Source organism: Sus scrofa, chromosome 15, assembly GCF_054392235.1.
Source record: "Sus scrofa isolate SSC_HxYL_T2T_F1_AM1 chromosome 15, Sscrofa_HxYL_maternal_Yorkshire_Landrace_v2.0, whole genome shotgun sequence".
Classification (NCBI taxonomy): Eukaryota; Metazoa; Chordata; class Mammalia; order Artiodactyla; family Suidae; genus Sus; species Sus scrofa.
Window position 1 is genome coordinate 125,595,549 of NC_139397.1, and position 25,015 is coordinate 125,620,563.

A 25,015-nucleotide genomic window follows, 5' to 3' on the forward strand; every position below is an offset into this window, starting at 1 on the left:
GTTCAGTCTTTCTGGATGTAATTCTGCACTACAAGAAACTAGATTTAGAACTAAGGTTCTTAAATTTCATTTGCATAAGAATCACCTGTGGGGCGGGGTCTAGGACTCTACCTTTAGTGTCTCAGATGATTCTGTCACAGCTGATCCTTAATCCATTGTTGATGCTTTAAACACTATTGTATAAGGTCCAAACACTCAGTAATAACTAAGAAACTCTTATAAGTACTTATTTATTATATAGCAGATACTTCATGCCTAAGAGAATTATGACTATTAACTCAATTAATCTATATCAAATTCCTGTGACGTGAAAAGTATTATTACCCCCACCTTCATATTATTAGAAAACTGAGACCCAAAAATGCTAAGAGTGCTAACTTGCCCCATTGCCTACAGCTCCTGTTTGGACCCAGGCACTCTGGCTCCAGAGCCTGTCCTCTTACCTGCTACTGCATACCACCCTTTCCAGGGATGTGTGTAAGAAAGTCCACATTATTCCCAGCTTTATTTTTGCTGAGCCCTTTCGAGGAGTCTGAAAGGAAAAGAGGGCTACATGGCTGCATGAAACACACAGGAAATATTTTATTAGCTTCCAGATGGAGAAAAGGGTAGAGTAAAAACATTTCAATAGAAATCCACGGCCCTCCTTAAGGAGCCCACTCGGGCATCCAGAGCCCCCCAGTCGTGGTAGCGCCTGTAGTCCCCCGGCCGCAGCAGGTACTGCCGCCCCCGGTAGTTGGGCATCTCATAGAGGACCCACCAGCCCTCCAGGACATGGAAGGAGTGGATCTCACTGAAGTGGAAGCGGTCATGGAGTGAGGAGCAGTCCTCTGAGATCTCCACCATCTGGCCTCTGTAGTCCTCTCGCTCGTAGACCCTCAGCCGGTGGGTGCTGGTCTGTGGGTTCAGCCATCAGCCGAAGGGGAAGAGTCAGAAAACCTAGGCTTTAGCAGCCAGTCATGCACACCCATGGGGAATGGGTATTTCTTTCTCTTTTCTATATCAAAGCTGACAAATTAAAAAGACAGCCAACATCAAGGCAACAGTTGGGTACAGTTGGTGTACAGTTGAGTAGTTTGTACACTGCAAAACTGAAGAGGGTATCATTCACGTAGATCAAGATATGCAGGGTGCTCCATTGAGTCTCTAGGGCCACAACCCACATGAACCTTATTTAGTACCTACTTAGTACCACACTTGAGTAACATTAATATATATCTATATTAATCATACAGATATATAATCATAATAGCATTAGAAAAAGCTGGGGGAAAAGAAGTCAAATTGCTTTTCCCTCACAAGAGGTCACAGATTGGTGGCAAGTCAGGAAGAGTCCAGCCCAGGTGATCCCTAATCCCTTCCTCTCTGCTTTCAGCCCTGCTGCTCTAAAATCCTAAAAAGCAAGAGTGTATATAAAGGAGTTAGGTTCAGTCTTCAGCTTGAATATATGCTCCTGAGAATTCGATTTAGGTAGTACACAAAAATGGAAATTCAAGATCATGAAGGAAGCCTGCACAGAATCAAGGGAATATAAAATCTTTGTCCTAAGCAAATCCTGTCTGTCTCTTCTTGAGCACTTGTTTTATCTGCTTGTTCCTTCCCAGCAGGTACCCACTGTCTCAGTGTCTTCTTTCTTCCACCATTAAATCCGCACGGGGAAAGGTTCTCATAGGCAATCCATTCTGAGGTTTAAAAAAATGCTAATAAGGTATCTTCCATGGTTTACAAAAGAGTTAACGTGTGTTATCTCATTTGATCTTCACAACAGCCTGACACATCTGGAGCGGCCATTGTAAGTCTTTTCTTTTTTTATTAGACACTAATGACTAGAGCTTTTGGTCTATAATTAGAAGAGTCACGACTGGAAAGTGTGAGCCCAGATTTCCAGGCTCCTAAAACCAGTTTGGGTCTATCAAGGCATTAAACCCTCTGAGGAGGTTCCAAACTTCCCCAAAGTGGTACATTTTCCACAGGACTCTGTGGACCTGCCACCCAAGTTTTGTTTGGGTAGCAGCAGGCTTTGTAGAAGCTACTGGAATCATATTGTTGGTTATTTGTTTTGCCTAATCAAAACACAGACCTTGGAGTTCCTGCTCTGGCGCAGCAGAAACAAATCCACTGGTATCCATGAGGAGGTGGGTTCAATCCCTGGCCTCGCTCAGCAGGTTGGGGATCCAGTATTGCCTTGAGCTGTGGTGTAGGTCACAGACTGAACTTGGATCTGAACTTGCTGTGGCCTAGGCCAGCGGCGGTACCTCCAACTGGACCCCTAGCCTGGGAACCTCCCTATGCAGAAGATGTGACCCTAAAAAAGCGGGGGTGGGGGGCAACCAAACAGTAGGCCTTGATGTTCATAATAGTTACTATTTGAAGGAGGGGGGCTGCAGGTTTGCCATGTGCTGGGGTGATCCCTACCAGTTAGCTTCCCTTATTAGCTCCATTTCACAGATGAGGAAGGAAAGAAGAAATCACCCTGGTAACTAGCCCAAGGCCACCTGAGTGTGAGGAGCTAAGCTGTGGCTTATTCATCACCTGTGGCATAGACTCCAATACTGTGCAGCACTTTTTCCAGTGGACCACCGCCCTCCCATATGACCACTGCGCCCGGAGCACCTGAGTAACCCGAGGGCACAGCGGGCCCAGGGGACTGGACTCACGTGGGGGATGAGGCGGCAGGAGCGGATCGAGTCGCTGAGGCCCATCCACTGCTGGTAGTCGGGGTAGTCGCCGCGCCGCAGGAAGTACTGGCAGCCGGAGAAGTTGGGCTGCTCGTAGAGCATCCAGCAGCCGCTGTCCACGCGGATGGAGTTGCAGCGGCTGAAGTAGGGCTGCAGGTTGGGGTGGTCGCTGCTGCACTCGTAGTGGCGGCCCTGGAAGCCCCGGTCCTCGTAGAAGGTGATCTGCGAGGAAGGGAAGCAGAGGGCTCAGAGGCCTGGCCTCCAGCCCGGCCTGCGGGCCACCCCCCGCCGGGCGCCGGGCTCACCTTCCCCATGGCTGCTCGACCCGGTGATGGAGCTCCAGGCGGTGGGGCCGGCACGGTCTATATAGCAGGCCGGCTGCTGCGTAGGCAAGAACAACACAAAAGGGGCCCCCAGGGGCGGAGGATTTCCTCTCTCTCTCTTTTCTATATAATGACGGCGGGGGTGGGGGTGGGGGTGGGGGACGTATTGTATGTTTGCTCTTAGACTCTCCAGAGCTTTCGAACTGATGACCCGCGTAAAACTGTCCCTTGGTGCCTCTGGAGCCTTTAAATGAAGCCTATTCAGGAGACTGGAAGCGAGCAAAAGCGCTTAAGCGAGCTAATAATTGTAATTCAATATTTTTAAACCTGTCTCAATTTCAAAATGACCTTTTGGAGGAACAAGGCGGGATAGTGACCAAGTCTGAGGTCAGGACGGGCTTCGGCAGGAGGCGTTTAGAGGAGGGAACGTTGATTTCCTCCGTGTGAGAAAGTGGGACCTGGGATCGGCTGCCTCCTCCACAGGCGTGGAGGATGGAATTTTCCCGAAAGAACCCATCCTCGCCGCAGATGAGGGGGTGCAGCAGATACGCCACCTGAGGAAACGTGAAGGGGGCTGGACCCCGAGGAAGCCCCGTGTAGGCACCTGGCTCCGCTCTGCTCCCTGGGGACCGGGCGGACCAGGGACACCTCCAGACTCAGCCACTGCCTCCCACCCCACAGCCCAGCACATTCTCAACTGTGGAGTTCCCGAGGTGACTGGTGGTTATTATAACTCACACCCGTAACTTTTTGTTTTTGTTTTGTTTTTTGTCTTTTTAGGGCCTTACGCGAGGCATATGAAGGTTCCCAGGCTAGGGGTCTAACCTGAGCTGTAGCTGCCGGCCTACATCACAACCACAGCAACAGGGGATCTAAGCTGCATCTGCACCCTACACCGCAGCTCATGGCAACACTGGATCCTTAACCCACTGACCAAGGCCGGGGATTAAACCCTCAACCTCATGGTTCCTAGTCGGATTTGTTTCCTCTTCACTCCCATGGGAACTCCCACACCATAACTTTTAACTTAACCAATTATTTCGAAACTGTGTGCTAAGCTTAATTCTAGCTGCGATAAATTCAAGTTTAACATACAAATACAACATTTAAAATCCACCATCTTGCAAGGATTCTGCCTTCTCTTCTTCCCCCAGCCCCCAGGCCAGCCCAGTTGCTCTCTAGTTAATGCTGTGGTTCCCCAGGCTGGGGTCTTCTTTCCTCCTTCCAACCGCCTTCTACCCATCCCCTGCCCCTACCTGCCTCCGCCAGCAGCTTGGGGTGCTCTACTCTTTAGAACAGTCTTTCTCAGCCTCACACTATTTTGACATTTGGGGTCAAAAAATTCTCATTTGTGGGGCTCTGTCCTGTGTATTTGAGGATATTGGGCAGCATCCCTGATCTCAACCCTCTAGGTCCTATGAGCATTACACTCAGGGTTGTAACAACCAAACATGTTTCCAGACATTGCTAAATGGTCCCTGGGAGAGCCAAATCAATCCTGCACTGCTTTAGAGGGAGCTCGTCCTCAGCTTGATACACCTTGTTACACTTAGTTTGGATTCTTGCTACTTAAGTTGAATACTGAAAAATTGTTTGCCCTGAATAATTTTGACACACACATAAGTTTAATAAGCCCCATTCACATTCTTTCTTTTAAAAATTCTAGCTCTAGGAGTTCCCTTTGTGGCTCAGTAGGTTAAGAACCTGACTGGTATCCATGAGGATGTGGGTTCCCTTGCTCAGTGGGTTAAGGACTTGGCATTAGCACAAGCTGTGGTGCAGGTCGCAGATGCAGCTTGGATCTGGTATTGCTGTGGCTGTGGCATAGGCTGGAAGCTGCAGACCTGATTTGGCCCTTAGCCTGCAAACTTCCATATGCTGCAAATGAGGCCCTAAAAAGATTTAAAAAAAATAAATAATACAAATTTTAACTCAATAGAAAATGTGGAAACTACAAAGAAGTAGAAAGGAAAAATTAAAACTATTGTACTGTCTTTTAAAAGCCAGTATTGATGAATATTTAAAAACTTCCTTTCAGTTCTGCAAGGTGAAAAACACCTAGATTTCTATTGCACAATAACATTCATAGGGTTAACTCTGCTATACTATGTGGTTAAAAATGTTTAAGAAGACAAATTTCATGTTATACATTTTTTACCACTATAAAAAGACACCTCATCCTCCCCCCCAAAAAAAACCCCTCTGAATTTTCACTTTTTAAACTAATACTTCAATCTCTAAGAATTTGTCCAAGGAAATATCTAAAGGTACATGCAAATATTATGTACAGTGGCATTTTATGAAACCACTGTTTATAATACAAAAATTAGATACAAATGAAATGCCCCAAACAGGGCATTAATTAGGTAAATTATAGAACATCTGTTTGATGAGATGCTATGCAACTACCAAAAATTATGTTAGCAAAGAATTTACTTAAGGATATGGAAAATGCATAAATGGAAAAATTTTAAAGCTACAAAACATTGCTGAAGGAAAGATATATATAAATGGAAAAACATCTTATGTTCATGGATTGGAGGATTTAATATTGTGCAGATATGAATACTTCCTAAAGTGATTTACAGGTAAAATACAATCCCTACAAAACTGTAATGATTTTTTTCTGCAGCAGTAGAAAAACCCATCCTAAAACTTATACAGACTCTCAAGGGATCCAAAATACACAAAACAATCTCAAAAAAGAAGAACAAACCTGGAAAACCCATGCTTCCTGATCTCAAAACTTACCACAAAGTTACAATAATCAAAACAGTGTGGTACTGGTGTAAAGACAGACACATGAACCAATGGAAGATAAGTAGAGAACACAGAAATAAATCCTTACATATATGGTCAAATAATTTTTGACAAAGATGCCAAGACAATTCAATGGGGCAAAGAGAGTCTTTTGAACACTGACACTGGGAAAAGTGGATACCCACATGCAAAAAAATGAAGAAGTTGGACCCTTACCTTACACTGTATACAAAACTAACTCAAAGAGGATTAAAGACCTAAATGTAAGAACTAAAACTATAAAACTCTTAGAAGAAAACATAGAAAATCTTCATGAGATTAGAGCTGGCAATGATTTCTTAGCTATAACACCAAAGCATGGGCAATAGATAAAATGGAGTTCATCAGAATAAAAGCTTTTGTGCATCAAAGGAGACTATCAACAGAATGAAGAGGCCACCAATGGAATGTGAAAAAGTATTTGAAAATCATATATGTAATAAAGGATTGATATTCAAAATGTATAAAGAACTCCTACAACTCAGCAGCAACAAAAACGAAGTCCCCAAATAAACCCAACTAAAAGAAAAAGCTTGAATCGATGCTTCTTCAAAGATACACAAATGACCAATAAGCACAGAGAAGGATGCTCAACATCGCTAATCATTAGGGATATGCAATCAAAACTACAATGAGAAACTATTTCACATCCATTAGGATGGCTATTATAACAAACAAAAACAAAACAGAAAACAACTCATGAGTGTTAGTAAGGATGTGGAGAAACTGGAAAACTTGTGCATTGCTGGTGGAGCTATAAAAGGATGCTAGCTGGAAAACTGTGGAAGATTGCTTGGTAGGTCCTCAAAAATTAAACATCTCATTACCATATGCTCCAGCAATTCTGCTTTTAGTCAAATACCCACAAGAATTGCAACCAGAGACTTGAACATATATTTTTCCCCCAGTGATCATAGTGGCATTATTTATAATAGCCGAAAGGAAGAAACAACTCAAATGCCCATCTAGGGATGGATGGATAAACAAAATGTGGAATAGGCATAGAATGGAATATTATTCAGACTTAGAAAGGAATGAAAGTTTGACAAATGCCACGAGGTGGACAATCCTTGAAAACATTATGCTAAATGAAATGAGCCAGACACAGGACAAATATTATATGCATTTGAGATACCTTTAGTAGTCAGATATATAAAGAAAGAAAGTAGAGGAGTTCTACTTTTGTCTCGGTGGTAATGAACCCGACTAGTATACATGAGCACGAGGGTTCTCTAGGTGGCTTAAGAATATGGCATTGCCTTGAGCTGTGGTGTAGATCCAAGACACGGCTTGGATCTGGTGTTGCTGTGGCTGTGGTCCAGGCTGGTAGATACAGCTCTGATTTGAACCCTAGGCTGGGAACTTCCATATGCTGTAGGTGCAGCCCTTAAAAGAGGAAAAAAAAAAAAAAAAAAAAAAAAAAAAGAAAGAAAGAAAGAAAGAAAAAAGAAAAGTAAAAAGGAAGAAAGTAGGATGGTGATTCCCAGGGGCTGGGGGAAGTGGGAATGGGGAGGTTTTTTTTTTTTTTTTTGGTCTTTTTGCCATTTCTTGGGCTGCTCCCTCGGCATATAGAGGTTCCCAGGCTAGGGGTCCAATCGGAGCTGTAGCCGCTGGCCTAGCCACAGCCACAGCAACGCAGGATCCGAGCCGTGTCTGCAACCTACACCACAGCTCATGGCAATGCCGGATCGTTAACCCACTGAGCAAGGGCAGGGACCGAACCCGCAACCTCATGGTTCCTAGTCGGATTCGTTAACCACTGCGCCATGACGGGAACTCCGGGGAGTTATTGTTTAATGAGTATAGAGTTTCAATTTGGGATGATCAAAAAGTCCTGGAGACTTTGGTGCTGATGGTTGCATGATGATGTGAATGTGCTTTATGACACTGAATTATACTTAAAATCGTTATAATGGTAAATTTTGTTATGTATATTTTATTACAATTTAAAACCTCCTCCATGAGCAAGAAGAAAAAAGGATCAATATTAATTTTTTCAATATTAATATCTTGAGTTCAATAATTCTCTGTTGTAAGAAAACACTAAAATGGGATAAATCCTAGTGATTAAAATTATATAGAATGATTGGCCAACAGGGCCCTGTTGTACAGCACAGGGAACTCTACTCAATATTCTGTGATAATCTATATGGGAAAAGAATCTGACAAAGAATGAATGGTGTATATGTGTAACTAAATCACTTGGTTGTACAGCAGAAATTATCACAACATTGTAAATCAACTACATTTTAATAAAACTAAAAAATGAAAAAATGAAAGTGAATTAATGCATTTAAACAGAGTTTAACTTATTTATAGTCCTCTCTATAATAAGAAGGGAATAATTGATATAATTAATGTCTTAAAATTTTTTTTATTAGTACATTTCCCTCCTTGGGCTTTCTCCTTCCTTCTCCCTTGATTCATTCCATTCTATCTTACATCACCAAAACTTACATTCAAGAACCTGATACTATTTCAGGTCCCTCTTCAATCCTGAGAATTGGTGCTCTAGGCACACTTGTACCATAGGCAAAGCTTGTTGCATGCTTTCCTTCACCCAACCTTCCCTGCTTACTGCCCCACTTGCAGCTTGCAGCTATGGTTATCAGGGACCCACTTTCAAGATGATGCAGATGCTATATAAGGTGGAAGATGAACAAAATCTCGGGCCTTGATATTGTTGAGCTGCTGAATCCACCATCTCCAAATTCTGTGCTACCCTAGGACTTCCTATCATGTGAGCCAATAGATTGCCATAATGCTTATCCATTTGATAAAGGGTTTCTGCTACTTTCAGTCTAATATATCCTAACTGACTCAGATTCATTTTTGGCCAAGAGATTAGGGTGAATTCTGATCAAATTTCAAAGGATGAGTGAGAAAAGGTGAGTTTGGTGTTAGTAGATTCAAACTATTGCCTTTAGAGTGGATAAGCAATGAAATCCTGCTGTGTAGCACAGGGAACTATATCTAGTCATTTGTGATGGGACATGATGGAGGATAATGTGAGAAAAAGTATATATATACATTTATATATTTATACTTGATTATCTATCTATCTATCTATCTATCTATCTATCTATCTATCTATCTATCTATCTATGGCTGGGTTACTTTGCTGTGCAGCAGAAACTGACAGAACATTGTAAATCAACTATAATATATTTTTTTTAAAGACGGAGTTCCCGTCGTGGCGCAGTGGTTAACGAATCCGACTAGGAACCATGAGGTTGAGGGTTCGGTCCCTGCCCTTGCTCAGTGGGTTAACGATCCGGCGTTGCTGTGAGCTGTGGTGCAGGTTGCAGACGCGGCTCGGATCCCGCGTTGCTGTGGCTCTGGTGTAGGCTGGTGGCTACGGCTCTGATTCGACCCCTAGCCTGGGAATCTCCATATGCTGTGGAAGCGGCCCTAGAAAAGGCAAAAAGACAAAAAAAAAAAAAGAGTAATCCAGGTGAGGAAAAGATGTGAGCAAACTAAAAAAGATGTGAAAATCCTTAGTGCGTTTTAAGGACTTGGATTAGATGGTGTAATGGACCACTGGGGTCAGAAAGGAGAGGAAGTGGGTAGTCTGGGGCCAGATTCTTGAAAAAGGTCGAATTTTTCCCTGTGTGCAGTGGAGCAACATCAAATGTTTTTAATCAGGGAGATGACTTGGTCAGGTCAGTCTTTGAGCGCAGACATAGTCACCACTCCTCCTTTCAAAGATTCTAGCAATGAGAGTGCGAGTAAGACAATGAGCAGCAGGAGAAGAACCAAGGTAAGTGAATGCAGGGTTATACTCACCTATAACCTTATATAGACAATATACATCTACACGCATGGAGAGTATGTACATGGTTATATAAATATATACAACCACGTGTGTATATCATGTGTACATATATATAGACAGAGAATGTAGCTTTGGATTGCCCTATGCATTTAATTCAATTCCTATTGGTTGTTTGCAATGACCTCATGATAAGCTGGTGCTGTCATTATTTTGATAAGAATCTTCCTAATTCCACAATGGAAAAATCACTGGTTTTCTGAGCTATGAGTTCTGAATTCTAATGCCACTTCTATTATTAGCTGTTCAACATTAGAATTAAAGAGTTCCCTGGTGTCATTGTCACTGTAGTGGCTCAGGTCACTGCTGTGGCGAGAGTTTTATCCCTGGCCTGGGAAATTCTGCATACCATGGATGGTCTTGTTCAAAAAAAAAAAAAAAAAAAAAAAAAAAGGAATTACAATGAGTGATCTAGGTTAGATGATCTCCAGGTTAAAATATATTAAATTCATACGACTTCGTTGTTCTATAATGGCCTTCTTTCCTCTCTCCCTTCCTCTCTCCTCCTTCTCCTCCCCCACCTCCTTCTTGTTTTTTGTTTTTCTTTTTCTTTTTTTTAGAGTTGTACCTGCAGCATATGGAAGTTTTCAGGCTAGAGGTTGAATTGGAGCTGCGGCTGCTGGCCTCCGCAACAGCCATGGCAATGAGGGATCTGAGCCATATCTGCAACCTACACAGCAGCTTGCTGCAATGCTGGGTCCATTAGCCCACTGAGCAAGGCCAGGGATCGAACCTGCTCGTCGTGGATACTAGCTGGATTCTTAACCCACTGAGCCACAACAGGAACTCTTCCTTCTCCTTTGTCTTCTTCATCATCAAGGGGGTGGATTCTCCATTAGGAATTCCTTTGAGATTCTGAGTAAAGTTCTAAACAATCACCTCAAAAAGAGTCACATATACTCTGTATTAGCTAGAAATGCATGTTGAAGTAGAAATAACAGAACACCCAATGATGGTGGCATAAACAAATGTGAGTTTATTTTAGTCCCATTACAAGAAGCCTCAAGGTAAAGGGTTGCAGGCTTTGTGTGATGGTTAACTTTATGTCAACTTGACCAGTTCGGTGACATCCAAATAGCTAGTAAAACATTATTTGGGGTGTGTTTATGAGGATATTTCTAGGAGACATTAGGATGTGAATCACAAGACTAAGTAGAGAAGATCACCCTTACAGATGCCTCCTTCAATCTATTAAGGGCCTGAACAGAACAAAAAGGTGGATGGAGGAGGAACTTCCTCTTCCTGCTGGAGCTGAAACATCGTCTTCTTCTGCCCTCAGACACCAGTACACCTGGTTCCCAAGCCTTGGACCCAGACTGAATTATTCCACCTGCTTTCCTATTTTTCCAGCTTGCAGATCATGGGACTTCTAAGCTTCTGTAATCACATGAGCCTATTCCTATGAAAAGTTTCTTCATATATATTTATCCTATAGGTTCTGTTTCTCTGGAGAGCACTGACTAATGGACATTGGTTCAGAGGCTTGACGACATCAAGGCCAGCATTTCTGAAACTATGTCATTTCCCTCATACTTGTCACCTCTTGAGAGGAAATGTCTGAAATAAGAGGGAATTGTAGCACCAGGGGCAGTGACTCCTTTTCATCAGGAAGATAAAACATTTTCCAGAACCATCTTCCCTCCCTCCCCATCGCATTCCTCTACTTATGTTTCAATGTCCGGAGAAGGTCATGCGACCACCTCAACATCAAGAGATTCGGCCAGAGATTGGTAAACTCAACTTTGGGATACAATTCAGGGAATTCAAAAATCTTCTGAAGCCCATTGTTGGACCCAACTTCAGAATCCCTGATTTAAAAAGTAGGTCACATCCTCTGAACCTCAGCTTTCAGATCTTTACTCCTCAAAGAAAAACTGAAGAGATTTCCAGCAATCTCATTTGAAGCAGAAAGGTCTTTAAAGGCCAGAAGATCAAATAAAATCATGTATTATGAAACTGGTTTGCAAACTGTAAAGTTCTGCTTCATACGAAGGCAGAGTTCTATTGTGAGAATTTTCTCTGTTACCCATAGATCACATACCTTGCATCTTTGTGTGTGTTCATATGAGTGTGTAAATATAACAATAAAATAGATATAGGATGAAAGGAAAAACACAAGCACATCAGTGCCAGGAAAACAGAAAATAGTTTATTAGTTTCCAGATTGAGAAATGATGACCTGATTTCAATAGAAATCTATGACTCTCCTCAAGGAGCCCACCTTAGCGTTCATGGCCCCCCAGTCATGGTGGCGCCTGTAGTCCCCTGGCCTCAGCAGGTACTGCCGCCCCCGGTAGTTGGGCAACTCATAGAGGACCCAGGAGCCCTCCAGCACATTGAGAGAGTAAATCTCATTGAGGTGGAAGCGGTCGTGGAGCGAGGAGCAGTCCTCTGTGATCTCTATCATCTGGCCTCTGTAATCTTCCCTCTCATAAAGTCTGATCCTGTGAGAGCCAGCCTGGCCCATCCAGAGGTAGAAAGAGGAGAAAGACAAATCATGAAATGATTCTAACACATTCATGCTATTCAGTTCGGCGAGGACCAGCTCAAGCGATTTCGAGCATGTAGTAAAAATGAATTATTTCTGATTTTTTTTTTTTTTTTTTTGCCTTTTAGGGCTGCACCCACGGCATATGGAAGTTCCCAGGCTAGGGGTTGAATCAGAGCCGCAGCTGCCGGCCTACACCGCAGCTACAGCAATGCGAGATCCAAGCTGTGTCTTCAGCCTACACCACAGCTCATGGCAATGCCAGATCCTTAACCCACTGAGCGAGGCCAGGGATCAAATCTGCATCCTCGTGGATCCTAGTCGGGTTTGTGACCACTGAGCCTTGATGGGAACTCCATTTCTGAATATTTGATACGCCTCATTTTCAAAGGTGGAGATTCAGTACCTTTTCAAGATCATAAAGCATGACTGAAAATTCAGGAAATCTCACTCTTTAATATATTCAAATATTTCACAGGACGAACTGTTAATCCTGCTCAGACACTGCGCCAGAGAGAAACCCAAGCCTTCAACAGCTTATTACTATGTTTGCCCTTTCCAAGAAATATTTTAATTTTTCAAGCCTATGTGTTTGAACAGTAAAGTCAGTTTATGAAATGAATGACCCTACATTGAGTTTAAAAGAAATCTTGGAAAAAGGACATAAATGCTTCTGTTTCTGAGGAAAGTAAAGTTCAACATTTTAAGTCTTTCAGTTAAATATTTGATTTTTATTTAATACTTTATGAGTAGAATGAGGAAAATGGGAAAGAAAAATCAGGAAGCCCAAGGACTAATTTTTCAAAAAACTTGGTGTTTAAAAAAGCATTTATGAACTGCACATAGCTCGTGTGTAACATCTCTGTGTTGCTCTCCATAAAGAAAAAAATTCTTTGATTTGTACAAGTAGGGAAAACCAAAATATGCAAGTGGGAAGGCAAAAGGGGAGAGAGTCTTCTAAAAATTAACCCTTGTAAAAAGTTTCCTTTTCAATTCCTGTCTGCTCAGTAACTACCATATAGTCTAGTACCTAATTATTTTTCTATTAGATATTAGTGGACTTTCTACAACTCCATTGTAAGTGATTTCACGACAGGACCTCCATCTTATTCACGGCCAGGGCAACCAACACATTCTTGTTCCATAACTACTTGCTGATGAATTGGTGCCTGGGCAACACTTTTGTTCACAGTAAACTATGTTGCTAATCTACCATAGCTTTACCTTTCCCCAAACTCTCAGGTATTATGAATGATCACTCCTCCACGTATTTAACCGTTGAAACGATCCCTTTTGGGTCCAAAGCCCTGTCCTGATAGGGACCTGGACTCACGTGGGGGATGAGGCGGCAGGAGCGGATCGAGTCGCTGAGGCCCATCCACTGCTGGTAGTCGGGGTAGTCGCCGCGCCGCAGGAAGTACTGGCAGCCAGAGAAGTTGGGCTGCTCATAGAGCATCCAGCAGCCGCTGTCCACGCGGATGGAGTTGCAGCGGCTGAAGTAGGGCTGCAGGTTGGGGTGGTCGCTGCTGCACTCGTAGTGGCGGCCCTGGAAGCCCCGGTCCTCGTAGAAGGTGATCTGCGAGGAAGGGAAGCAGAGGGCTCAGAGGCCTGACCTCCAGCCCGGGCTGCCCAGGGTGCCCCTCAGCCCAGTGCTGGACTCACCTTCCCCATGGCTGGTGGATGTGATGCGAGCTCATTGCCGTGGGGCCGGCGCGGTCTATTCTATATAGCAGGCCAGCTGCTGCGTAGGCAAGAACAACACAAAAGGGGCCCCTGGGTGAGGAGGGGATATGCTTGTTCTCTTTTTTCTCTTTGCTGTCAGAGACCATGAGGCTCATTGTGGGTCTGGTCCCATTCTCTCTGGAGTTTCTATCAATAGCTGATGCTATCGAGACTGAAAAAAAAATGTAATTTGGGACATTGTCTATTTAAAATTAGAAGTACAATTTTAGCCATTTCATATATCATCTACACTTTTATTAGTATGTGTTGGGGAAAAGCAAAAAAGTGTAAGTGGGCGAGCCAAAAAGGCAAGGACTCCTAATAAGGCAGGTATCAATTAATCTGTAGGAACTGTGTGCTGCAGTATCAAATAGGAATTGCTAATGACAAGGACATGACCTTTACAGAATGCTGAACATTTCAAATTAGTCCTTTAAGAGAGCTTTCTCATTCAAGGACGTAAGAAATTAGAATGTTCCACTGAAGCAAGCGTTCACAACATTTCAAACTTTCAGTATGGTAAACATAAAAACAAAATATAGCAAACTCAGGGAGTTCCTGCTGTGGCTCAGTGGGTTAAGAACACAACATAGTGTCTGTGAGGATGTGGCTTCTGTCCTCGGCTTTGCTCAGTGGGTTAAGAATCCTCTGTTGTCACAGGCTGTGGCTCTGATTGGACCCCTGGCCGGGGAACTTCCATATGCTATGGGTGTGGCCGTAAAAAGAAAACAAAAACATGGCAAACACAGATCTTTAGTATTTGGTCTAATTTTGTTGCAGTCATGCATGGGAGTAGCTGAAGATTGGATGTCTTATTTTGGCTACTTGTAATTCGAAAGCCAGAATAGTTTCCAGATGCTTAATTGCAGAAAGAAGAACTGAGAGGGAAATTCCTAAAAACTTACGGAATTAAGATAAAGTAATACATTTAAAACACAAAGCCAGATTACCTCTTAGGTTATTATAAAATAAAACCCAATTCCTAAGAAACCCATTTCCGGTGGAATCTAGATGCACCTTTGTCCTATGGGGAACAAGAGTACAGAAAGATTTTGACTTAGAGAAAAGCAATTGCGTGGGCCCAGAAGAGCTGTAGCTGGAATGTGTAGGAGAGAGAAGAATAAATATCTAGAATCTGGGACTCTAGGAGATTTTAGAAAGTACTTATTGGCCTGGAAGAGGATAGTTTGATGAGCTGGAAGGAGCACTGGAGTGAAAGATGACCTATGCCATTAGCTTCTTTCATGTTCAAAGAATTAGTCATCGTCCTGTGTTGACGCAGAGAAATACTTTGTCTTTACTCTGGGCCATAAATCTTTGTAAGTCAATATTTACGAATTAGACACAAACGATGTACAATAGGATGATTTCAGTTCTTGTCATCCATAATGTAAAGGTACGCATTTGCAAAGTTACTTAGGTTAGCCTAGTGGAATATCAGTGGCGAGAATCTAAAGAGTAAGTGTTATCATTTTAATTAAATATTTACAAAGTTAGAATGAAGGGGTTCCCATTGTGGTGTAGAGGAAATGAATCCAGCTAGTATCCCTGAGGATGTGGGTTTGATCCCTGGCCTCGCTCAGTGGGTTGGGAATCCAGCATTGCCATGAGCTGTGGTGTAGGTCGCAGATGAGGCTCGGATCCCGAGTTGATCCTTAGCCTGGGAACCTCCATATGCTGTGGATACACCCCTAAAAAGCAAAAAAAAAAAAAAAAAAAAAAAAAAAGAAAAGAAAAGAAAGAAAGAAAGAAAAATAATAAACTTTAAAAATGGTCATTTGGTTCAGAGTTGTTTCTGTGGGGGAGGGGTTGATAGATGAAAACAGTAACATTTGAGAATGAGCCAGAATGCAGAGCCTCAGAGAGCATCTAGAAGAGCATGATGGGGATGTCTGTGGGAACCATCGCCTCAGCTGATGTGCAGTTAAGACTGAAATTTAGGATACATCTGGAGGACCAAAACAAGGGAACTTTGGGCTTGGTATTTTCAATAACTGGGGAGAGCGAAGGCTTTATTTCAACCTGGGAGAAGAAACAGGGAAAGCCCCCTACACGTCTCACAGAACTGAAATGTGAATGGCTTCGGCTGCAATGTGGCTTAATTTCAGTGCTCTACAGAAAATCCTGGGAGCACAAATGTGTATAAGACCTAAGACCCAAAGTGCTCTCAGTGTGCTAAGAACATAGGTTGTCTTGACCTCAGACTCCTTGCACCTGCAGCACAGAAGGAGAGCTCCACACCCATTGTCTGGAATGACTGATGGAGACCATCTGTGGTGGGAAAACAAGAGAGAAGGAGCAGCTTGTTATCCTGAGGTCCTGGCCAGGATGTAACCCTTTGCACTCCATAAATATTCATGTTGTCTCAAACAAAAGTGAAGGAACAAGTGAGCTGTTCAGATGAGGATTTTGCTGCCTGCAGGGTTCATGATTTGTGTGGCTAGTGTGAATGGCAGTCTGTGAAATGAAGCATTTAGGAAATACCACTTCCCTAATTTTTCATAACTCAAAATATTGTATGAATCTAAGTCTCATTCCACTGGGATGGAGAGAAAGTTTAACTTTTGTTCTTGGTGGGATTTCCTCTCTTCATTTCCCAGGCTCTATGTTTGGGCTTACGTGGAACCGAGGCATTTCATGGTGGGGGAGGATTCATTGGGAACTACTGTGATGTCCATGGTTGGTGCTTCTCCCCAGCTTTCACATCAGCTTGGAAGTAAGAACTGGCAGTGTTGAAGTCTGCGGACTTGGAGATGTGTTTTGTTTGGCATGCAGTGTTCAGATGTTTTTGGTAATGCTTTATGTTGGTTTGTTCTTTCCACAGTTCACCATACTCTACATCGCTCCTTGTCATCTTTTTCGTCTTCTGACTATGCCCACAGCATGCAGAAATTCCCAGGCCATGGATTGAACCATAGCCACTGTAGTGGAACTGCCAGATCCTTAACCCACTGAGCCACCAGGGAACTCCTCCTCATCATCTTAAAGGAGGTTGTTTCACTTATAGGTATACCTCCTTTTATTCTGCTTTGCTTTGTTAAGTGTTTTTAGATATTGTGGGGTTTTTTTGGTTTTTTTTTTTTTACAAATTGAAGGTTGTTTTGAGCAAGTCTATCTGTGCCATTTTTCTAACAGCACGTGCACTCATTTTAAATCTCTGTGTCACATTTTGGTAATTCTCACGATGTGATAACTCATTATTATTGTTGTTGCTGTTGTTGTGGCGGTTGTGATCCATGAGCAGTGATCTTTGATGTTACTCTTACAATTAGGGCACCATGAACTGCACCCATATAAGACGGAGAACTTAATCCATAAATGTTGTGTGTGTTCTGACTGCTCCACCGACAGGTTCTTCCCCATCTCTCTTCCCCTCCTCAAGCCTCTTTATTCCCTGAGACACAAGGATATTGCAATTAGGTGAGTTAATAATTCTATGATGGTCTCTATATGGTCAAGTGAAAGGAAGCGTCATACGTATCTGACTTTAAATCAAAAGCTAGAAATGATCAAGCTTAAAGAGAAAGGCGTGTTAAAAGCTGAGATAGGCTGAAAGCTAGGCTCCTTGCTCTAGTTAGCCAAGCTGTGGATGTAAAGGAAAAATACTGGAAAGACATTAAAAGTGCTACTCCAGGGAGCACTCTAATGAAGAAAGCAAAACAGCCTTATTGCTGATATGGAGAAAGTTTGAGTGGTCTGGATAGAAGATTTGGTTTTGATGATCATTGTACAGCTATAAATGCAATAAAATTCATTGAGTACTAAAAAAAAATCCTAGGGCCCTTAAAAATTACATTCGCTTAAGGGAGTTCCTGTTGTGGCGAAGTGGTTAACGAATGTGACTTGGAACCATGAGATTGCAGGTTCGATCCCTGCTCTCACTCAGTGGGTTAAGGATCCGGTGTTGCCATGAGCTGCGGTGAGGGTCAGCGGCTACAGCTCCGATTGGACCCCTGGCCTGGGAACCTATATATGCTGTGGGAGCAGCCCAAGAAATGCAAAAAGACAAAAAAAAAAAAAAAAAGTTACATTTGTTTAAGCCAAAGCCTAAACCAGAGCAAGACCCTAAGTCTCCAATTCTGTGAAGATGGAGAGAGATGAGGAGGCCACAGAGGAAAAGTCTGAAGCTAGCAGAGGTTGTTCTTGAGGTTTAAGGAAATAAGATATCTCCATAATATAAAAGTACAAGATGGACGTTCCTGTCCTGCTCAGTGGAAATGAATCTGACTAGCATCCCTGAGGCTTAGGTTTAATCCCTGGCCTTGCTCAGTGGGTTAAGGATCCAGCGTTGCCTTGAGCTGTGGTGTAGGTCACAGACATGGCTCAGATCCCGAGTTGCTGTGGCTGTGGCTGTGGCTAGTGGCTACAGCTCTGATTTGCCCCTAGCCTGGGAACCTCCATATGCCACAGATGTGGCCCTAAAAAGACAAAAAAAAAAGTGCAAGGTGAAGCAGCAAGTGCTGATGTAGAAATTGCAGCAAGTTATCCAGAAGATCTACCTAAGATATCAATGAAAGTGACTACACTAAACCACAGATATTCAGTGTAGATGAAACAGCCTTATGTTGAAAGAAGCTGTCATCTGGGACTTTCATAGCCAGAGAGAAGTCAAAAAGTCAAAGCTTCCAAGAATAGGGTGACACTCTTGTTAGAGGCAGACTGGTACAGCTGGTGACTTGAAGTTGAAGCCAATGCTCACTTACCATTTCAAAAATCCTAGGACTTCAGAGAAAACCATGACTTAAAAGACACACATACTCCAATGTTCCTTGCAGCACTATATACAATAGCCAAGACATGGAAACAACCTAAATGTTCATCGACAGAGGAGTAGATAAAGAAGATGTGGTACATATACACAATGGAATATTACTCAGCTATTAAAAGGAAAGAACAGTATTTGCAGCAACATGTATGGACCTAGAAATTACCGTGCTAATTGAAGTCAGACAGACAGCAAAACACCAATATCATATGCTATCAGGTATATGTGGAATCTAAAAAAAGGACACAATGAACTTCTTTGCAGAACAGATACAGACTCACAGACTTTGAAAAACTTATGGTTTCCAAATGAGACAGGTTGGGGGGGTGGAGGGATGCACTGGGGGTTTGGGATTGAGATGCTATAATTTGGTTTTGATGATCGTTGTACAGCTATAAATGCAATAAAATGCAGAGTAATAAAAAAAATCCTAGAACCCTTAAGAATTATGATAAATCTACTCTGTCTCTGCTCAGTAAATGGAATAACAAAGCCTGGATGATACAATGAGATCCTGCTGTGTAGCACTGAGAACTATGTCTAGATACGTACATCATAACACAACAATGAGAGGGAAAAATATATATACATGTATGTGTAACTTGGTCCTCACGGCTGTACAGCAGAAAACAAAAACAAAAACAAAAAACAAATACAAACCAAAAAAACCCAAAGCCTGGATGAAAGCACATCTGTTTATAACATGATTTACTGAATATTTTAAGCTTACTGTTGAGAACCACTGCTCAAAAAAAAAAAAAAAAAAAAAAAAAAAAAAAAAAAAAAAAAAAAAACCTTTTCAAAGTATTACTGCTAATTGTCTGTGCATCTGGTCACCCAAGAGCTCTGATGGAGATATACTATGAGATAAATGTTATTTTCATGCCTGCTAACATAACATCCATTCTGCAGCCCTTGCATCAAGGAGTAATTTCAACTTTAAAGTTATATTATTTAGGAAATAAATTTCATAAGGCTATAGCTACTATAAATAGTGATTCCTCTGGTAGACCTGAGCAAAGTCAATTAAAAATCTTCCTTTAGGAGTTTGGGATTAACATATACACACTAGTATATATAAAATAGCTAATCAACCAGGACCTACTATATAGCACGGGGAACTTTTCTCAATATTCTGTAATAACCTATATGGGAAAAGAATCTCAGAAAGAGTGGATACATGTATATGTATAACTGAATCACTTTGCTGTACATCTGAAATCAACACAACATTGTAAATCAACTATACACTAATATAAAAAACCATCTGGAAAGGACTTATCATTCTAGACGCCATGAAGAGCATGCATGCTTCATGGGAAGAGGTCAAAATATCAACAATAACAGGAGTTTGGATGAAGTTGGTTCCAACCTTCCTGGATGACTTGGAGGAATTCAAGGTTTCAGTGAAGGGAGGAACTACAGCTGTGGTAGAAATAGAAAGAGAACTTTGGAGTTTCCGTCGTCGTGGCGCAGTGGTTAACGAATCCGACTAGGAACCATGAGGTTGTGGGTTTGGTCCCTGCCCTTGCTCAGTGGGTTAACGATCTGGCGTTGCTGTGAGCTGTGGTGTAGGTTGCAGACGAGGTTCAGATCCCGCGTTGCTATGGCTCTGGCGTAGGCCGGTGGCTACAGCTCCGACTCGACCCCTAGCCTGGGAACCTCCATATGCCGTGGGAGCAGTCCTAGAAAAGGCAAAAAGACAAAAAAAAAAAAAAAAAAAAAAAAAAAAAAAAAAAAGAAAGAGAACCAGAATTAGAAATGGAGTCTAAAGATGAAATCTTTAATCTTTAATTGCTGCAATCTCATGACAAAACTTTAATAGATGAAGAGTTGCTTCTTATGGATGAGCAAAGAAAGTGGCTTCTCCTCCCTCCCTCTCTCCTTTCTTTCCTTCTCTTTTTTTCTTCTCTCTCTCTCTCTCTTTCTTTCTTTCTTTTTCTTTCTTTCTTCCTTCCTTCCTTTCTTGTCTGTCTGTCTGTCTGTCTGTCTTTTCAGGGCTGAACCTTTGGCATGTGAAAGTTCTCAGTCTAGGGGTCAAATTGGAGCTGCAGTTGCAGGCCTATGCCACAACCTCAGCAACACCAGATCTGAGCCGCATCTGTGACCTGTGCTGCAGTTTGCAGTAACTCCAGATCCTTAACCCACTGAGCTAGGCTAGGGATCAAACGTGAATCCTCATGGATACTAGTCAGGTTCTTAACTGACTGAGCCACAATGGTAACTCCAAGAAAGTGGTTTCTTGAGATGAAATCTACCCTGATGAAAAGAAGAAGATTGAATGCTGTGAAGAGGGTTGAAATGACAACAAAGGATTTAGACTAGTACATTAGCTTAGTTGATAAAGGGGTAGTAAGGTTTGAGAGGATTTACTCCTATTTTGAAAGAGGTTCTACTGTAGGTAAAATGCTATCAAAGAGCATTGCATTGCTAGAGAGAAATTATGAAGGAGGTGTCACTGTATATGGCCAATTTCATTGTTGTCTTTAAGAAATTGCCACAGCCACCTCAAACTGCAGCAATCACCACCTTGCTCACTCAGCAGCCATCAACATGAGGCCAGACCCTCCACCAGCAAAAAGACTATGACTCCCTGCCCAAAGGCTCTGATGATGGTTAGCCTTTTTTAGCAATAAAGTATTTTTAATTAAGATACGTATGTTGTTTTTTAGACAAAATGCTCTTGTACTCTTAATGGACTATAGTACAGTGTAAATGTGACATGTCACTGGGAAACCAAAAAATTCATAGGACTCATTTTATTGCAATATTTGCTTTACTGTCCCAGTCTGGACGTGAACTTGCAATGGCTTTGAGGTATGCCTGCATTTACATCATCTCCATGGCTCTTGAAAGCACGGAGTTGCAACTTCAAACAAGAGTTTTTAAATTCTGCTCAGTTTCTATCCGTTTTTGTCAAATAAAAAAGCCTATGGGGCATTTCTGCTGTGGCTCAGTGGATTATGAACACGACTTAGTGTCCTTAAAGATGTGGGTTTGCTCCTTGGCCTGGCTCAGTGGGCTAAAGGTCTGGTGTTGCCCCGAGCTGAGGTGTAGATTGCAGATGTGGCTTGAATCCGTGGCTGTGGTGTAGGCCGCCAGCTGCAGCTTCGATTCGACCCCTAGCCCAGGCACTTCCATATGCCACAGGTGCAGCCATAAAAAAAAAAAAAAGCCTATAAATCAAAGCAATATTCCTAAGCATTTACTTCTGGTCTGAGCCACACTTTACTAGAAACTTGTGCATTTGAGGACATTAAAATATTATTTAAAAAAAAATTTTTAATATGAAATTACATAATGCTAGATGGTGCTTTGTTTTGGATTTTTGTTATTTTGCTTTTAATTTCAGATGTCCTTACTTGCAAAATAAAAACTGGCAATCCTATGTTGGTTCCTATTTAAGGAGAATTGGTCTAGGAAATCTAAAATAATGAGAAGCACTTGATTTTAAGAATGTGAAAAATATGGTGAATCCTGATGACCAGGAATTTGCACTGTTAAACAAAAGAAAAATAAAGGGGGAGTTCTCTGATGGCCTAGTGGGTTGAGGCTCCTGCGTTCTCACCGCTGTGGCTCTGGTTGCTGCTGTGCGGCGTAGGTTCAATCCCTGGCCCAGAAATTCCCACATACTGCCTGTGTGGCAAAAAAGAAAAAATACAAAAAAATACAAAAAAAAACCAAGAGAGAACCTGAAATAAACGTTGCAACTCTCATTTAAAAAAAAAAAAAGAAAAGAAAAATAAAGGCCTATCTTGTGTGAGTCATTTTAAAAAAAAGGAAAAGGAAAGGAAAATATGGTGAGCAATTGCTGGAGGCCAGGGCTCTGTTATCATACTTTGAAATCCTATTGTGGAGTTATTTCAAAAATTATCCCTCATAGGGAGGAGGGACAAATTAGGGTTATGGGATTAGGAAATATAAATTACTATGTATAAAATAGACAAACAGGATATATTGTATCGCACGGGGAATTACAGCCATTGTCTTGTAATAACTTCCAACGGGGTATGATCCGTAAAAATACTGGTTCACTATGCTGTATCCCTAAAACGAATATAATATTGTAAATCAGCTATTCTTCAAGAAAATAGATTTAACAACAAAAAGAGAAAGAGAGAGAGAGAAAAAAAGAAATGATCCCTCCACAGAACTCCTCCCATTACGAAGAGCCATAAAGGACATTGGACAAACCCGAGCGACAGTTCCAACCTTGCCCCCTACTGTGGGACCCTGGATGTGTTATTAAATTTAACTTAAACTCAGTTTTTAATAGATATTGTAAGTAAAAGGCTTCATTTACTCAGTATATAAGCTTCTTATGTGACTAAGCTAATTTTTTCACCTTCAAGATAATGTTTTTCAAATCCAGTATAAACTGGAACAGTCATACTCTTCCTGTCATGTGACATTTTCATTTTAAAGAAAGTAGTGTTGCTCAACCATCTGCATCCCTGTCTCCACCACCATCATTAATCGTAACGAATCTTTATTATCTTCAGAATCCTTTGCTAAAGATGAATATATAAATTGCCAGCAAAGGCACAAAACCAACGTGTGAAAGTGATTGGGACCTGGTTCCTTGATAGTTCTCTTTTGGATTTCTAAAGAAAAAAAGTCCATTTCATGTTGGCTTGCAAGCTCCCTATAATTTGGTGTGAGAGAAAAAAAAAGAGATAAAATAAGTCATTTATGAAATGTTTGGAGATATTGTTCCAAAGCAGGGAAAAAAAAGTGTTGGAGAAAAGTTAGGTATGCAAGGAAGTTCTAAATGTGTATGTTATGCCAGGAAAACACGTTCCCTCCCTGAACGTTAGGGAATAAACATACATAGTATGAGAAATATATAAATATCACTCCACTTTTTTTTTTTCTCCTAGAAATACGTCATGGGATGTCTTAAAACTGCTCAGTAAAAGTACTTGATAAACAAATGATTACATGTATTGTTTATTATTTGGAAAGTACTTGGCCAAAAAAAAGTTAAGAAGTACTTATTATTTAGTGTTAGTATTTAGTGTTATTTCTTGTTCTTTCTTTCTATTTTTTTTTTTTTGTTAGTTTTTAGGGCCACACCTATGGCATATGAAAGTTCCCAGGCTAGGGGTCAAATCAGAGCTACAGCCACTGGCCTACACCACAGTCACAGCAACACAGGATCCAAGCCTCGTCTGCGACCTACACCACAGCTCAAGGCAATGCCAGATCTTAACCCACTGGGTGAGGCCAGGGATCGAACCCGTATCTTCATAAATACTGGCTGGGCTAGTTTCTGCTGAGCCACAATGGGAACTCCCGATTTAGCGTTATCTTTGTGTAGAGTTCTATGGTAGTAGGGACAGTGCTTTCTGTTTGTCTGTTTTGTGTGTTTTTTCACCCCCACAGCTGGCCTATGATAGGTGCGCAGTGCGCCCCTAACTCAAAGAAGTTGGGCTCCCTGGTGGCTAATAATTGCTCAGTCCATTAAAAAAAAAATAATAACTTGCCATGTGTGTGGACAGTCTCACTTCTAGGCCTCTACCCTCCAGAAGTTATGGCAAGAGTAGATAAAGGTATATGCATGAAGGTATTCATTGCAGCCTTGTTTGCAAAGGCAAAATTGGAAAAGCCCAGTCACCAATGGATAAATGGTTAAATCATCTAGGTGATCGCCCACAATGGAACATAACACAGCTGTTCACAGAGAAAACTGACTTTGATATAGGTCCATATCTGGTTATGTTTTAAAAGCAAGTTGCAGACTAATATGTACCGCATAATTTCATTTTTGTAAAGAAAAAAAAAAGCTCGTGTTTCATGAGGTGTCTATACAAATAAGGGGAAAATTCATAAAGAAGACTAGCAATGAAGAGTGGGATCAGAAGAACCCCTTCACCTCTGTCTTTCTAGGATGTGTAATGTAGTAAGAGTATGGAAGACTTTCACATTAGAGGGAAAATTTCAAGTTAAAAATAAATTTTCTGGAGTTCCCATCGTGGCTCAGCAGTTAACAAACCTGACTGGCATCCATGAGGATGCGAGTTTGATCCCTACCCTCTCTCAGTGGGTTAAGGATCCGGCGTTGCCGTGAGCTGTGGTGTTGGTTGCAGACGAGGCTCAGAGCCTGTGTTGCTGTGACTGTGGTGTAGGTTGGCAGCTATGGCTCTGATTGGACCCCTAGCCTGGGAACCTGCATGTGCTGCAGTTGCAGCCCTAAAAAGACTAAATAAATAAAGTTTCTACCAACGAAATCATTTTCAATATTTTTTGATATGCAGAGCTTTCCTTGTGAGCAAACAAATTTTACTTCAATCAAAGGGCTCTAGAAATTATGGCTTTCTTCAATGTGCCTTTAAATTTGAGCCTGCTTTTTGGTCATATTGTTTGTGATACACTGTATCACACCAATCTATTTAAAATATTAGTGTG

General features: G+C 41.8%; 2 protein-coding genes across 2 annotated transcripts; both read right to left on the reverse strand.

Annotated features, from left to right (window-relative positions):
• Positions 1-564: 564 nt before the first annotated feature.
• LOC100154892 (gamma-crystallin F) lies at positions 565-2,992 on the reverse strand. Its single transcript, XM_001928752.6, has 3 exons — positions 2,984-2,992; positions 2,658-2,900; positions 565-897 (listed from the first exon to the last, which is right to left on the reverse strand). The coding sequence occupies exons 1-3, from the start codon at positions 2,990-2,992 to the stop codon at positions 625-627; spliced, it is 525 nt and encodes a 174-aa protein (XP_001928787.2). The 3' UTR covers positions 565-624.
• Positions 2,993-11,817: 8,825 nt separating this feature from the next.
• Positions 11,818-13,791, reverse strand: LOC100519628 (gamma-crystallin D). The gene is made up of 3 exons (XM_021075342.1): positions 13,783-13,791; positions 13,454-13,696; positions 11,818-12,090 (listed from the first exon to the last, which is right to left on the reverse strand). The coding sequence occupies exons 1-3, from the start codon at positions 13,789-13,791 to the stop codon at positions 11,818-11,820; spliced, it is 525 nt and encodes a 174-aa protein (XP_020931001.1).
• Positions 13,792-25,015: the final 11,224 nt, after the last annotated feature.